The sequence below is a fragment of the Nomascus leucogenys genome, chromosome 19 (genome assembly GCF_006542625.1).
Source record: "Nomascus leucogenys isolate Asia chromosome 19, Asia_NLE_v1, whole genome shotgun sequence".
In the NCBI taxonomy this organism is placed as follows: domain Eukaryota; kingdom Metazoa; phylum Chordata; class Mammalia; order Primates; family Hylobatidae; genus Nomascus; species Nomascus leucogenys.
Window position 1 is genome coordinate 54,398,488 of NC_044399.1, and position 15,720 is coordinate 54,414,207.

Genomic DNA, 15,720 nt, shown 5'->3' on the forward strand with positions numbered 1-15,720 from the left:
TCCTACTAGACAATCAATAGAACTATTCATTTTGCCTGATACTGTCAGTAATCCTTTTCAAAAACTGCTTTATCTCCCTAACTTAAAATGTATATAAAGAAAAAAATAGGCCAGGCACAATGCCACACGCCTGTAATCCCAGCACTTTGGGAGGCCGAGGCAGGCAGATCACTCAAACTCAGGAGTTTGAGACCAGCCTGAGCAACATGGCGAAATCCCATTTCTACAAAAAAATACAAAAACTAGCTGAACATGGTAGTACGTAGTCCCAGCTATGCACTGTAGCCCCAGCTATTCAGGAGGCCAAGGCCAGAGGACCACTTGTGCCCAGGAGGTTGAGGCTGCAGTGAGCTGAGATCATGCCACTGCACTCCAGCCTGGGCAACACAGTGAGACCCTGAGAAAGAAAAGAAAAGGCCTGGCATGATGGCTCATGCCTGTAATCCCAGCACTTTGGGAGGCTGAGGTGGGTGGATCACCTGAGGTCAGGAGTTCAAGACCAGCCTGGCTAACATGGTGAAACCCTGTCTCTACTAAACATACAAAAAAATTAGCCGGGCATGCTGCCACGTGCCTATAATCCCAGCTACTTGGGAGGCTGAGGCAGGAGAATTGCTTGAACCTGGGGGGTGGAGGTTGTAGTGAGCTGAGATTGGGCCATTGCACTTCAGCTTGGGCAACAAGAATGAAACTTCCACTCAAAAAGAAAAAAGGAAAAGAAAGGAGGGGAGAGGAGGGGGAAAGAAAGGGGAGGGGGGAAAGAAAGGGGGAAAGGGGAAAGGAAAAGGAAAAGAAAGGAGAAAAAAAGAAAAAATAATTGCACACTATCTTAATCTACATAGTGCTTCAAAATTTGCAAAACTAATTCACTACTAGCCAAAGATCAGGAGTAAATCAGACAAAAAAATGTATTTAGCAAAACTAAAAATTGTTTGCTAAGTATTTTTATTTCAGAAGGAAATAAGGACCAGTAACTGTGCCAGGAACTTTACATAATTTCATTCTAATAAGCCTAGGAAATAGACTTTCTTATCCTAGTTTATAAATAAATAAAAATAGGTTTAATGAATTTAACATAATTTGCCATGGTCATAAATTTGAGCAGATGCAGAGTCAGGGACTCACTGAAATAAAAGCATGTGATTTTCTTGAGGTTAAAGCAGAAGATACTTGCTAAGTGACTTACTAACTTATTTACAGTTAGAATCCTTACCTAGGGCAGTAGAAAAAAGTTTTAAGAACAGCTTAAAAAGAAGGATTTACCACTTCATTACAAAAAAATTAATTCCTCTCCATCTATTTGAACCTAAAATTCATACTAGGTATGCACATAAACAAATGCCATATATACATGGATTTTATAAGATTTATAGCATAATCAAACAACTTACCTTTGGTGCACGCACACAGCCTGTCTGTGCCAGAACAGTAAATCACAGAAACAAATGTGTCCTGTTCCTCAGTGCCCTCCTTTTTGGGAGGCTCCACTTTGGCCAAAATTTCAAAGTTTGAAAGATCTAGTATTTTTACATATCCTCCCTGAGTGGTTATTACCAGGTGTCCAAGAGTAGAAATGTCAGATGTTTTTTCTCTCTCAAAACCATTCTTTGAGATTAACTGCATGTCCTCAATAGGTTCCTCACAGTCATCCTCTCGATTATCCAATATATCTGGTGGAAGCAAAATGAGCGAGGTAATTGTGTCCTGGGGATCTTTGATATGTTGTATTTTTATTGGCTCCTCTTCTAAAGTCACTATCCGGGTGGCATAATTCATTTTATAAAGCACTAAATATCCACCACTAACATTCCTCTGCTCAGGCTGAATTATCAAAGGAGTCTGTACATCTGCTGGTGATTCATGTTGGATTACACTAATATTTGCACCATTCACTACAGCAAGATTTGATTCCAGCTCACCTTTCCGTCTATTACATAGTGCAGAGTTTAATTTATTTAAATTATTCAAGGCCTCTACTTGATTTATTGCACTCAAAGATTCAACAGGGCATGTCCGCAGTCCTACCAACAAATGAATTCCGTCAGCACAAGGAGTTATTGAGTCTATACAAAGATTCTCCTCCTCTGCAAACTTTGGCAGCCTCAAGCATTGAACCAAAGTCCCAGGCTTGGGAAACACAGAGTTCCACTTCTCAGAATCCGGAGAGGTAAGGTTGGCTGCTGCATCTGCAAATTGCTGAATGTAAGTCACAGGAGGATCCTGCAATAACAACTGTTCCTGACTATCCAGCTCCATTTCAATAATCTGTGGAACAGTAAAACCATCATCATGCAAACTTTTACTCATAATATTGTTCATCTGTGAAAAGATCTTTCCTGCTTTCTCATCAGATTCCTTGATGCTATAAAGAAGCAAAACCGGTAAAGTCCTCCTTACCAGAGGAGAATTTAGTTCTGAATTAGTGCAGGATTCATTGTCAGTTGACCCTTGTTCTGATATACTTTCACCCTGAGTTCTGCTTAAACCATCCAGTGACCTGTGAGAATTACTACTAATGGGTGAGGTAGCAGGAGATTTATATGTTAATAAACCTCCAGCTAATAAACACGGAAAAGGAATGTTGTGTTGTTCCTGGTGCTTTTCCTTTGTCTTTTCACTCTTAGAGTTTGTTAAACAAGGATTTGCCCCAAGTTCTTCAAGATCCTTAACAGTATCTTCAAGCACATTTGCAACAATCTCCCACTGAAGCTTTTCTGGCTGTTGGAGAATGCTGAGTGCTGTTATATCAAGGCTTACTTCCATGGCTTCCTTCTGTGATGTATGCCCTTTAAAAAGGAACAATATTCATTAGATACGTTTCTACTCATCCAGTCAGTACATTATGAATATACAAGTAAAACTATTTATTTATTTATTTATTTATTTTTGAGACAAATTCTTGCTCTGTCACCCAGGCTAGAGTGCAGTGGTGCAATTTTGGCTCACCACAACCTCCGCACCCCAGGTTCAAGAGCGATTCTAGTGCCTCAGCCTCCCAAGTAGCTGGGATTACAGGCTCATGTCACCACGCCCAGCTAATTTTTCTATTTTTAGTAGAGCCTGGGTTTCACCATGTTGTCCAGGATGGTCTCAAACTCCTGACCTCAGGTGATCCACCCACCTCGGCCTCCCAAAGTGCTGGGATTACAGGCGTGAGCCACCACGCCTGGCCTAAAAAAATTTAAAGTGCAGTCAGCCCTCCATATTCACAAGTTCTACATCCACGGATTCAACTAACTACAGATGGAAAACTTATTTATTTATTTATTTATGTTTTGGAGACGGAGTTTTGCTCTTGTTGCCTAGGCTAGAGTGCAATGACGTGATCTCGGCTCACCAAAACCTCCACCTCCCAGGTTCAACCAATTCTCCTGCCTCAGCCTCAAGAGTAGCTGTGCCACCATACCCAGCTAATTTTGTATTTTTAGTAGAGACATGGTTTCTCCATGTTGGTCAGGCTGGTCTCAAACTCCCGACCTCAGGTGATCCACCCGCCTCAGCCTCCCAAAGTGCTGGGATTACGGGCATGAGCCACCATGCCCGGCCGGAAAACTTTTTTTTAAAAAAACGGATGGTTGCATCTCTACTAAACATGTACAAACTTTTTGTCAATAAACAATAGAGCATAACAACATTTTACTCAGTATTTACATTGTATTAGATATTATAAGTAATTTAGAGATCATTTAAAGTAACAGGAAAATGTAGATGTGCATAGGTTATAAGCAAAACTATATCATTTTATACAAGGGACTTGAGCACACCTGGATTTTGATATCTAGAGAGGGTCCTGGAACCAATCCCTCATAGATACCAGGCTGTGTTTTTTCTTTTTTGTTTTTTTTTTTTTTTTTTTAAACATAATCAAATCTAAGATGAGCTTACTCAGAAAAACCGTAAAGGTATTCAAGGGACTCAAAATTATTTTCAACTTAGGCCAGGCACAGTGGCTCACACCTGTCATCCTAGCACTTTGGGAGGTTGAGGTGGGCAGATTACCTGAGCTCAGGAGTTCGAGACCAGCCTGGGTAACATGGCAAAACCCCGTCTCTACTAAAAATACAAAAAATTAGAGGCTGGGTGCGATGGCTCGTGCCTGTAATCCCAGCACTTTGGGAGGCTGAGGCAGGCAGATCACCTGAGGTCAGGAGTTTGGGACCAGCCTGACCAACATGGAGAAATTCCGTTTCTACTAAAAATACAAAATTAGCTGGGTGTGGTGGTGCATGCCTGTAATGCCAGCTACTCAGGAGGCTGGGGCTGGAAAATGGCTTGAAGCCGGAAGGCGGAGGTTGCGGTGAGCCAAGACCGCACCATTGCACCACAGCCTGGGCAACAAGAGCAAGACTATGTCTCAAAAAAAAAAAAGAAAAGAAAAGAAAAAGAAAATTAGCCGGGCATGGTGGCACATGCCTGTAGTCCCAGCTACTTGGGAGGCTGAGGCACGAGAATCACTTGAACCTGGCAGACAGAAGTTGCAGTGAGCTGAGATCACGCAACTGTACTCTCTAGTCTGGGCAACAAGAGTGAGACTGTCTCCAAAAAAAAAAAAACAAAAAGTCTTTTCAATTCAAAATATATCCTCTTGGCAATTTGTGAGCAAAACCTTTTTTCAAAAAAGTAATATGATTAAAGAGTTAAAAAATATTATTTATTCATAACTTTAAATTAGTATCAAAGTAATAGAATTTCTGCACTTCAATTCTAAACCAAAGAGAGAATACTACTTATGCATCTGTCACTTATGCACTATGCAAAATATCCATTAAAAAAAGATTGTAATCTCAGTTTCCTTTCTTTCACCACTCTGAAGGAGTTATAAGCACCATTTCCTCTCTCTCACCCCATCCTCTGCTGATTATCAGTGGAATGTCAGAGAATACAATTCTAACCTCAGTTTAGAAAAAAAAAAAAAAATAACTAGGAAGAAAAAGTTCCAAAACTGTATAATCTTTATGTGAAACATACAGTGTCTTCTGTATTATATGCTAATTTTTAGTTCATTTAAAGTCACACAACTACATTACATCATATCATCTTATTCACTTTCTTTTTTTTTTTTTTTTTTTTGAGACGAAGTCTCACTATTGTCACCCAGGCTGGAGTGCAATGGCATAATCTCTGCTCATTGCAACCTCTGCCACCCAGGTTCAAGGGATTCTCCTGCCTCAGCCTCCTGAGTAGCTGGGATTACAGGCACCTGCCACCACGCCTGGCTAATTTTTGTATTTTTAGTAAAGATGGGTTTTCACCATGTTGGTCCGGCTAGCGTCGAACTCCTGACCTTATGATCTGCCCACCTCGGCCTCCCAAAGTGCTCAGATTATAGACATGAGCCACCATGCCCTGCCGACCTTTTTTCTATTGTGCCTTCTTTAAACTATTCCCTTAAAAGCAGTACAGTCTCAGAACTCAGTTTCTATACTGAAACACAGGACTGAGTTTCTCAGTCTCAACCTTTAAACCTGTGATATTAATCACAAAGCTAGGCGTTGTGGTGCATGCCTGTAATCCCAGCTATTTGGGAGGCTGAGATAGAAGGATCCTTTTAGACCAGGAGTTCTGTTCAAGACCAGCCTCGGCAACACAGTAAAACCCCGTTTCCAGAAAACAGAAAAAAAGGAAAGAAAATCTTACAATAGATGTCAGTCAACTCCCAGATCAAGTATAATCTCCTGACGCTAAACTGAAAATTCTTTCCACTGATCTGTCTCTATCTCAATGGCACAAACTTCTTTCAGTCAGGCAGCAACATCATTAGCAATAATAACATAAAGACCACTATAGGTTAGGCCAGACGCGGTGGCCCACGCCTGTAATCCCAGTACTTTGGGAGGCCGAGGCAGGCCAGATCACTTGAGCCCAGGAGTTTGACAACAGCCTCTCCAACATGGTGAAACCTCGTCTCTACCAAAAACACAAAAAGTAGCCAGGCATGGTGGTACATGCCTGTAGTCCCACTGCTCGGGAGGCTGACGCAAGAGAAATTGCTTGAACCCAGGAGGCCAGAGATTGCAGTGTGCTGAGATCGCACCACTGCACTCCAGCCAGGACGACAGACTGAGATCCCGTCTCAAAAGAAAAAACCACTCTAGGCGATTTTTGAAAATAGAAAAAATTAAAAAATTAAAAAATATATATATATATAAAATTGCCTTTATGATTTAGACAGGAAAAACAGAGAAAAGGAAATAAATATAAAAGTGCTCAAGGCTGGGCGTAGAGGCTCACACCTGTAATCCCAGCACTTTGGCAGGCTGAGGTGGGTGGATCACCTGAGGTCAGGAGTTCGAGACCAGACTGGTCAACATGGTGAAACTCCATCTCCACTAAAAATACAAAATTAGCCAAGCATGGTGGCATGTGCCTGTAATACCAACTACTGGGGAGGGTGAAGCAGGAGAATCGTTTGAACCCTGGAGGCGGAGGTTGCAGTGAGCGAAGATCACGCCATTGCACTCCAGCCTGTGCAAAAAAGCAAAACTCCGTCTTAAAAAAAAAAAAAAAAAAAAATGAACTCAAAGTGACTCCATGAAGCTTTGAAAGTTGCCCAAATAGGCCGGGCGCGGTGGCTCACGCCTGTAATCCCAGCGCTTTGGGAGGCCGAGGAGGGTGGATCCCGAGGTCAGGAGATCGAGACCATCCTGGCTAACACGGCGAAACCCCGTCTCTACTAAAAATACAAAAATTTAGCCGGGTGTGCTGGCGGGCACCTGTAGTCCCAGCTACTCAGGAGGCTGAGGCAGGAGAATGGCGTGAACCCAGGAGGCAGAGCTTGCAGTGAGCTGAGATCGCGCCACTGCACTCCAGCCTGGGCGACAGAGCGAGACTCCATCTCAAAAAAAAAAAGAAGTTGCCCAAGTAGAGCAATAAGCAACTGAGATTCATGAAGAACCACTTAGGGTAACTCAAAGCTCTGTTTACACCATTTTACACTATTTTATTCATAATCTCTTCTACATGCTCACTGGCATATCTAGAATTTCCCATAATCTGGGGATGATGTCGCTTCACATAACATGACTACTACCCTCTAAAACGGAAATATTTTCTAGCTACAGAAGAAAAAAATTTTCATTATAAACATGATTTAATTGTATTAATGAAGCTGTTCACTTATTTAAATATTCATTTGGCTATAGTCACATGCAGCCTTTTTTCTGTCATTCAGTATTCATGTATATTTTCTCTACAATTCAGATTGGAAATTGAAGGCTGACTGAGATTTTTTTTTTTTTTTTTTTTTTAGACGGAGTCTCGCTCTGTCGCCCAGGCTGGAGTGCAGTGGCGCGATCAACTGAGATATTTTCATAACATGTACTATACCACAATAAATCCTGAGGATGCTCAACTGGACTAAACTGACAAATTTACTTAAATGATTTCTTTCTAAACTATGGTAGGAAACTGCCAAGAAAAAACAATTTTGGTCTATGTATATAACAAAATAAACCATAAATTACATATATTAACACAAATTTAAGTCAATATTCAAAGTAAATGGTATGTAAGGTGAAACTTTATTAAAAAGGAAAATATTACAAGTGGCATTATTACTTTGCTGCTTCTCGAATATTTATTCAACATGTGGGAAGCAGCATAAACTATACATTCTACTCAGAATGGTGACAAAGCACACTGTTGACTGACAAACGCCCTGCAGCAAACAAACTTGTCAACTCTACCTATTTCAGAATTTCTAAAACCTACTAGGCCACAAAATAAATTTTTACACAAATACCTGCAAACAACCACCAGCATAATATTCTTCAGACAATCATTTTAAAAACCCTTCTCTATTCTGCTTATTTGGGTAGTGTCAACCAAACTTCCTGAGGTAAGCAATTAGGTTTTATCTACGCACTCTTCTAAAACTCAAATTTCAATTTCAACCCTTCTTTAACTTCCTACCATTCTTCTCAGTCTTCACAAGAAGCCATGTATACTTAATTCTGATCTGTGGTTCAAATACCAAACTTTTCTCTATGCAATCCTCTTAGATATCTTCAAGCCTCATAACCTCCAACTAAAAACAAATGTCTCTTCATCTGCACTCACATTTTTGAAATTAAGAAATATATTTCAATAGGCTGGGCACAATGGCTCACACCTGTAATCCCAACACTTTGGGAGGCTGAGGGAGGTGGATCACTTGAGGTCAGGAGTTCAAGACCAGCCTGGCCAACATGGTGAAGCCCTATCTCTACAAAAAACACAAAAATTAGGTGTGGTGGTGGGCGCCTGTAATCCCAGCTACTCAGGAGGCTGAGGCAGTAGAATTGCTTGAACCCAGGAGGCAGAGGTTGCAGTGAGCCAAGATCCGTGCCACTGCACTCCAGCCTGGGCAACAGAATGAGACTCCATCTCAAACAAAAACAAAAACCAAAAAAAAACAGAAAAGAAATTTATTTCGGCTGGGCGCGGTGGCTCAAGCCTGTAATCCTAGCACTTTGGGCGGCCGAGGTAGGCGGATCACGACGTCAGGAGTTCGAGACCATCCTGGCCAACATAGTGAAACCCTGTCTCTACTAAAAATACAAAAAAATTAGCAGGGCGTGGTGGCGGGCGCCTGTAGTCCCAGCTACTCGGGAGGCTGAGGCAGGACAATGGCGTGAACCCGGGAGGTGGAGCTTGCAGTGAGCCGAGATGGTGCCACTGCACTCCAGCCTGGGGGACAGAGCCAGACTCTGTCTCCAAAAAAAAAAAAAAAAAAAAGAGATTTATTTCATAATTCTTCAGACCGTATCATCCAATTTGACGAAAATCACTTAGAACTGTGATTTCCATCAAATTGGATATGTTCTGATAAGTTTTAAATGGTACCTTATCACTTTTTAGATACTTCAGGAAGAGAAGACACCAATCATTAATATCAAATATATATACATGACTACTCTATAAGCCTCCATAAAGTCACCAATGGTCTTTCAATATAACAAAATTAGTTTAGAAGATACATACTTTTACTGTGAATGAATAAGCTACTTACAAACCCTCAAATGAGGCAATTAAAAATTTTGAACTGGAAAGATATTTTCTCTTACCATAGCTACTTTTTAATACATAAAGACAATTTTTACACCCCTAAATGAAGTGTTATATGTAGTCGACAAAAATACATGATAATTTTCAAGACACTATGAGCTAAAGTAAACATGATTATAGTATCTTTAAAATGTGTGAAAAATCAAACAGGCATAGATGAAAAGAATAAAGGTAGAAAACGGATAAGAAAATTGACCAAATACAAGTATTATAACTGCAAAAGCATGTACTGAGATCTTTAGACCCAGGGAAAACAACAAAACTATAGCACACAAAGGAAAGGTTCCAGTGACAATCAAAAAAAAACTTAAAACAGCAAACACTTTACAAAGGAAAAACTGAAGCCCACAGTTTAAGTAACTTAACAAGACCAAGGAGTTATTTTTTGAAAGAGTTCAAAAACTTGGCCGGGTGCAGTGGCTCACATCTGTAATCCCAGCACTTTGGGAGGCTGAGGCAAGTGGATCACCTGAGGTCAGCAGTTCAAGACCGGCCTGGCCACAGAGCGGTCTCAAAAAAACAAAAGAAAGAGCCAGGTCTGGCCAGGTGCGGTGGCTCACGCCTGTAATCCTAGCACTTTAGGAGGCCGAGGCAGGCAGATCACCTGAGGTCAGGAGTTCAAGACGAGCCTGGCCAACATGGTGAAACCCCATCTCTACTAAAGATACAAAAATTAGCCAGGTGTGGTGGCAGGCACCTATAATCCCAACTACTCACAAGGCTGAGGCAAGAGAATCCCTTGAACTCGGGAGGCGGAGGTTGCAGTGAGCTGAGATCACACCACTGCACTCCAGCCTGGGCAACAGAGCAAGACTCTGTCTCAAAAAAAAAAAAAAAAAAAAAAAAAGAAAAAGAAAGAAACAAAGAAAGAAAATGTAGTAGTAACCTCTTATGTTTTTGCAAAAGAACAAAACAGGATAAGAGCATTAGCTTCCTCAGTCTACATTTAAAAAAAAAAAAAGCAAACAATTTTTAACTTTTCTAGAACGAATTACACCATTTGTACATTTTTAAGGGCATTTTCCTGCCTTATTTGGTGATTTTTTTTTTGTTCATTGATAAGAACTGCTTCAAAAGACTGCTAAGGATTAACCCAAAATTATCCAGTGTTCCATTTAGTGCCTTTCAAAAAAATTTGATGACAAATTAGAATTTAAAGAATATTTACTACCAAATGTTAACTACAATTTTTTTGAACTGTACTATACAAAACCATTCCTATTCTAAAAAGATTTAAGTTATATATGTCCGTAGTACACAGCATCTGACATTAAACAATAGCCACAATTTAATAACAGTCACTTTTTAAAAATACTGGGTACTTCCCAGGCACTACACTTTATATGAACTTATCTAATTCTTTTTTTTTTTTTTTTGAGACAGAGTTTCTCTCTTGTTGCCCAGGCTGGAGTGCAATGGCACAATCTCAGCTCACTGCAATCTCCGCCTCCCGGGTTCAAACGATTCTCCTGCCTCAGCCTCCTGAGTAGCTGGGACAGGCATGCGCCACCACGCCTGGCTAAATGTTTTTTATTCTTAGTAGAGACGGAGTTTCACCATGTTGGCCAGGCTAGTCTCGAACTCCTGATCTCAGGTGATCCACCCGCCATGGCCACCCAAAGTGCTGGGATTACCGACGTGAGCCACCAAGCCCGGCCTAATTTTTAAAACTCTAAATGACAGACTTTAATACCACTATGCTGTATATCAGGAAATGCAATCAGACTATATTAAGTAGAAGAGTTAGGATTTAAATTCTGACATAGTAAAACTATTTTGAAACATACTATTAGCTTTTCCTATAAAATAACATTAAAATACGAAGTATATTATCTTGCCCTAATATTTTATAAGCCAGTAAGGCAGCATTTACTTGATGTTTTAATGTCTATAATTTCACACATTAAAATGTAGTCCTTTATTCACCTACATGAATAAAGAGCTTTAAACACTACTTTTAGTTAACAGAATATATTATACAAATAAAAACATTTAATTACCTGACATGTGACAAAACTTTAATGTAACTATCCACTGTAATTCCTTTGGCTCAAATAAGTACCATTTAAATTTTAAATATGGAACACTATGTACATACTAATTTGAGATCTCTGACACACAATATTTCAGTCTTCTGTGTATACTAGCAAAAATTTAGAGTTAGCATTGACTAAGAAATTCAGAATTAAGTGGTAGTTAGCTGTATACACAACTGTGTAAATAATTTTTTAAACACATTATCTAATACTTTTTACATACCTGTCACAGAATCTGATCTGGAATGCTCTTCACTGTCTGAATCCTCCAGTAAATCATCACTTAAATCAAAAAACAAAGTAAACAATTTGAATTTCAAAAAAGTATATATCATATGAGAAAGCAAAGAAAAAAGAACAGTTGGTTTTTTGGTTTTTTCTGAGACAGGGTCTCACTCTGTCATCCAGGCTGGAGTACAGTGGCAGGAACACAGCTCACTGCAGCCCTGACCTCCTCCTGGCCTCAACCAATCCTCCTGCCTCAGCCTCCCAAGTAGGTGGGACCAAAGGCACACGCCACCATGCCCAGCTACTTTTTTTTTTTAATTTTTGCAGAGACGGGGTCTCGCCACGTTGCCCAGGCTGGTCTTGAACCTTTGGGCTCAAGCAATCTTCCCACCTCTACCTCTCAACGTGCTGGGATTATAGGCATGAGCCACTATGCCTGGCCTGAAAGTACAGTGTTAAAATCACTACTACATAGCTCAAACATAAAAAACAATTAAAATCGGCTTAAATGATATATAGAGTAGTTTGATATCATAACTGATACAACACTGACAAAAATCTTTTTAAATCATTAAATAAATGTCTAACTGAAATAGGGTGTGGAAACCTCTAAGAATCCATAACAACATTTGTAGGAATTTGAAGACTACTGTGTGACTAAGGACAGTTTGGGCAAACAAAAATATAAAAGAGAGCAGCAGCTAATAAAATCAAGGACCAGCTTGCAGTAGTAAAACATTAAGAACTATTCTATTGCTGAATTCAGGACAGCCTAAAACCAAACATAATAGTTGTATAAGCATGTGTGTATCTTTGTGTACTCACATGTACATGCAATTTTATTTTTGTTTTGTATCTTGTTTTGGAGAGGCTAAGAACTCCTTTACATATAGGAAAACTATGACAATTCAGAAGATAGGGGGTCGTCAGGACAAGACAAAGTCTGGTCTCTATCTCCTGACCTTGTGATCCACCCGCCTCGGCCTCCCAAAGTGCTGGGATTACAGACATAAGCCACCGTGCCTGGCCTACAATGTTATTTTATACAGAATATGAAGCAGTATTCTGCATTGAAAATGCTTAAGGATATTACTGCACTCCAAGGCAATGTTTGAAATATTTTGGGGCGGCTACGGGGAAATTCACTTATATATTTTTGAAAAAGTTTCTCTGTTTTTAGTTTTTTCAGGTGATAATAGTTGCCCATAAACCAATTTAATGTTGTAATTTACAAAAGCAAAAAATGCAAAAAAGTTTAAAATCAGCTGCTAATTCATTAGCCTAATTGGCTGGTTCAGAGAAATAGGGTAAGTGTAAAAATGAATCCCAAGAAGAAATATTAATAATTGGGAATCAAGAATGAAGAAGTCCAAACCAAGAAAACAGGTTTTAAGTATAGAATGGCTGCACATTAAGAAAAATAAATAACCAAGTATTAACCTGCTGTACTAAGATGAACAATAAAATTTAGTAGTAGTATGTTTTAAAGGAATTCAGGTGTCTTGATATTTCAAAGAGGGTTGCCAGATAAACGCCTTAAATTAACAAAGAATGTTTTATTCTGAAAGTTCTCAAAAATATAACCAGGGAACAGGCGCAGTGAATCACACCTGTAATCCCAGCACTTTGGGAGGGCAAGGAGGGAGGACTGCTTGAGCCCAGGAGTTCAAGAACAGCCTGGGCAACATAGTGAGACCCCCATCTCCACAAAAAATAAAAAATTAGCTGGCATGGTGGCACATGCCTTTAGTCCCAGCTACTTAGAAGGCTGAGGTAAAAGGATGACTTGAGCCCAGGAGGTAAAGGCTGCAGTGAGCTGTGAGCCTGGGTGACAGAGCAAGACCTTGTTTCAACAGAAAAAAAAAAACTATATATACATATATAATTTGTAAAATCACATTCTTTTAAAATATTTTGTGACAAAAATATTTTATGGCTAAGGCCAGGTGCAGCGGCTCACACCTATAATCCCAGCACTTTGGGAGGCTGAAGCAGGCAGATCACATGAGGCCAGGAGTTTGAGACCAGCCTGGCCAATATGGTGAAACCCATCTCTACTAAAAATACAAAATTTACCCAGGCATGGTGGCACGGGTCAGTCCCAACTACTCAGGAGACTGAGGCACGAGAATCACTTGAACCTGGGAGGCAGAGATTGCAGTGAACCAGGATCGCACCGCTGCACTCCAGCATGGGCGACAGAGCAAGACTCTCTCAAAAAAAAAAAAAGAAAAAAAATTATATGAATAAAATAACTAAATTGTACACTTAACATGAATTTTATGGTTTGAAAATTACACTTCAATAAAACTTTTTTAAAAAATCACATGCAGCTGGGCGTGGTGGTCACACCTGTAATCCCAGCACTCTGGGAGGCCATAGCAGGTGGATCATCTGAGGTCTGGAGTTCAAGAACAGCCTGGCCAACATGGAGAAACCCTTTCTCTACTAAAAATACAAAAAATTAGCCAGGAGTGGTAGTGGGCACCTGTAGTCCCAGCTACTTAGGAGGCTAAGGCAGAAAAATCGTTTGAACCCGGGAGGCAGAGGCTGCAGTGAGCCAAGATTACGCCACTGCATTCTAACCTGGGCGACAAAAAAAAAAACACATACATTTTAAAAAGAAACTAGAATACATACAAATGTTACCATAATTCCATAGTGTGATTATGACTACTCTATATTTCATCAATTTCCATTCCTGCATTTTCCCATTTTCCTGCAATAGGCATGCACTATTTATATAATAGGCACTGTATTCACTAAAGCCTTCTACATTTTGCAAAACCTTTTACAAAGCAATAAACATGCAAAATAAGTATTATGGTTAAAGTAAAAATGTTTAGTTAAGATTATATGTGTTTCTGAAAACCAGACATACTAATATTATAAGAGTACCTTGGTTTACAGCAATCCCATAAACAATTTCATTTACATTCAAGGAATTTTTACCAACTTGACCTGATATACAAATGACAAGTCAATCATCTAGAAGAAATCTTAATTCATTAAAATTAAATGTATTAGCATATCTTCTTTCTTAATTCAGAAGACAAATACTGTCTTCTAAGAAAAAAATGTCAAAAACTATTCCTTAGTCCTTCAATGTAAATAAGAAATAAAAACAAATTTTACAAAAACTATTCTAAGCAAACTATATTGCTAATTACGTTAAACTTCTTGGATAAGCTTAGGTGTTTCCAATTAATGTACTATTCTTCAAGCTAATGAAACCCACATAATATATTTTATAACCAAATATATTGGATCTTGTGTCATATAAAGTCAGAGGTAGTATGGCTCACTATATTCACTATCAATTCCAACAGGACTGCTCCTACTTCTTGGGGAGGGGAAGTGAAGAGAGAGGGCTTAATGTTAGGGATGAAGTTTCACCTCTTCAGCTTCCTCCTACCACATCAACTTAATGTTTTTGTATGATTTGTTTGAGACTTTCTTCAGAGAAAACTGACCTTCGACCCTAGATTGTAAATTCTTAAAAGCAAGCAGAGATTACCTCAACTCAAGCATGTTACCCCATATAATGTTGAGGAGCATTTCCACTAATAATACAGAATACATGTTTAACTAAAATGCACATTTTACCTAGGAGGGTGTGACTATATGTGTATGGGTGTATGTAATCCTAGAAGTATATTTTGATTCCATTTTTAATCCCCAAATTACAAAACTTCAAGACAAAGTTCAAATTAAAGTAAGTGCCTAGAAGGACATACAAATTTCATTATCTTCTATTACTTTTCCACTAACTTCTAAGAAATCACAGAAATCAAGCATGCTTAATATCTAGTCCTATTGGCAAAATATGGTCAGAAACTCAGACAACAGTTAAGCTGCTTTCCCATTAAGCTTTCACAGAGATTTATATTAACAGAACAACCACAAGGCTTTAATCAACATGTTATTACCAAGAGGAACTAGACAGAAGTAACACATATATTGTAAATTTTTCACTAATTCCATTAGTGAAATAATTTCCATTAATAAAATTTTACATTACTCCTTAATGAAAGTACATCCCACCAAAGGGGTTGTGAAGTAAAATGATAAATCACTGACTACAGAGTAACACCCATCACATGTCAGTAACATAAGGAGCCCCTGGAAGTGAAATGGCAGATATTCCCAGTCTATCAAGACATCTAATCACAGTTAAATAGCTCCATTTCACATGGCTGCCTACAAAATCTTCTTCCCCTCTACCTACAGAATCTTACTAGCCCAGTTCAGTCAAAACCACAGTGGTTCTTAGGAAACAAGTGGGTGAAGGAGGGTGATACTTTGACTCTCCCACCCCACCACAAAAATCAGGAATCTCTCAGAGAAGTTGAGTGAAGGAGAATCCAGAATAGCAATTTTACCAAAATATTTCTATAGCAATAATTATAGT

General features: G+C 39.3%; 1 protein-coding gene across 9 annotated transcripts in view; it reads right to left on the reverse strand.

The window, feature by feature from the left end:
- The window catches only part of BIRC6 (baculoviral IAP repeat containing 6), a 258,422-nt gene that overhangs the window by 196,918 nt on the left and 45,784 nt on the right, over window positions 1-15,720 (reverse strand). For all 9 annotated transcript variants that reach the window (XR_004027064.1, XM_030800387.1, XM_030800383.1 and 6 more), the window contains exons 9-10: window positions 11,305-11,363; window positions 1,392-2,786 (exon numbers count right to left, since the gene is read on the reverse strand). Coding sequence is in view for 8 of the 9 variants with exons in the window: in XM_030800387.1 (XP_030656247.1) it covers window positions 1,392-2,786; window positions 11,305-11,363 (1,454 nt within the window). In the remaining variant the exon portion in view is untranslated. The remainder of the gene's footprint in view (window positions 1-1,391; window positions 2,787-11,304; window positions 11,364-15,720) is intronic.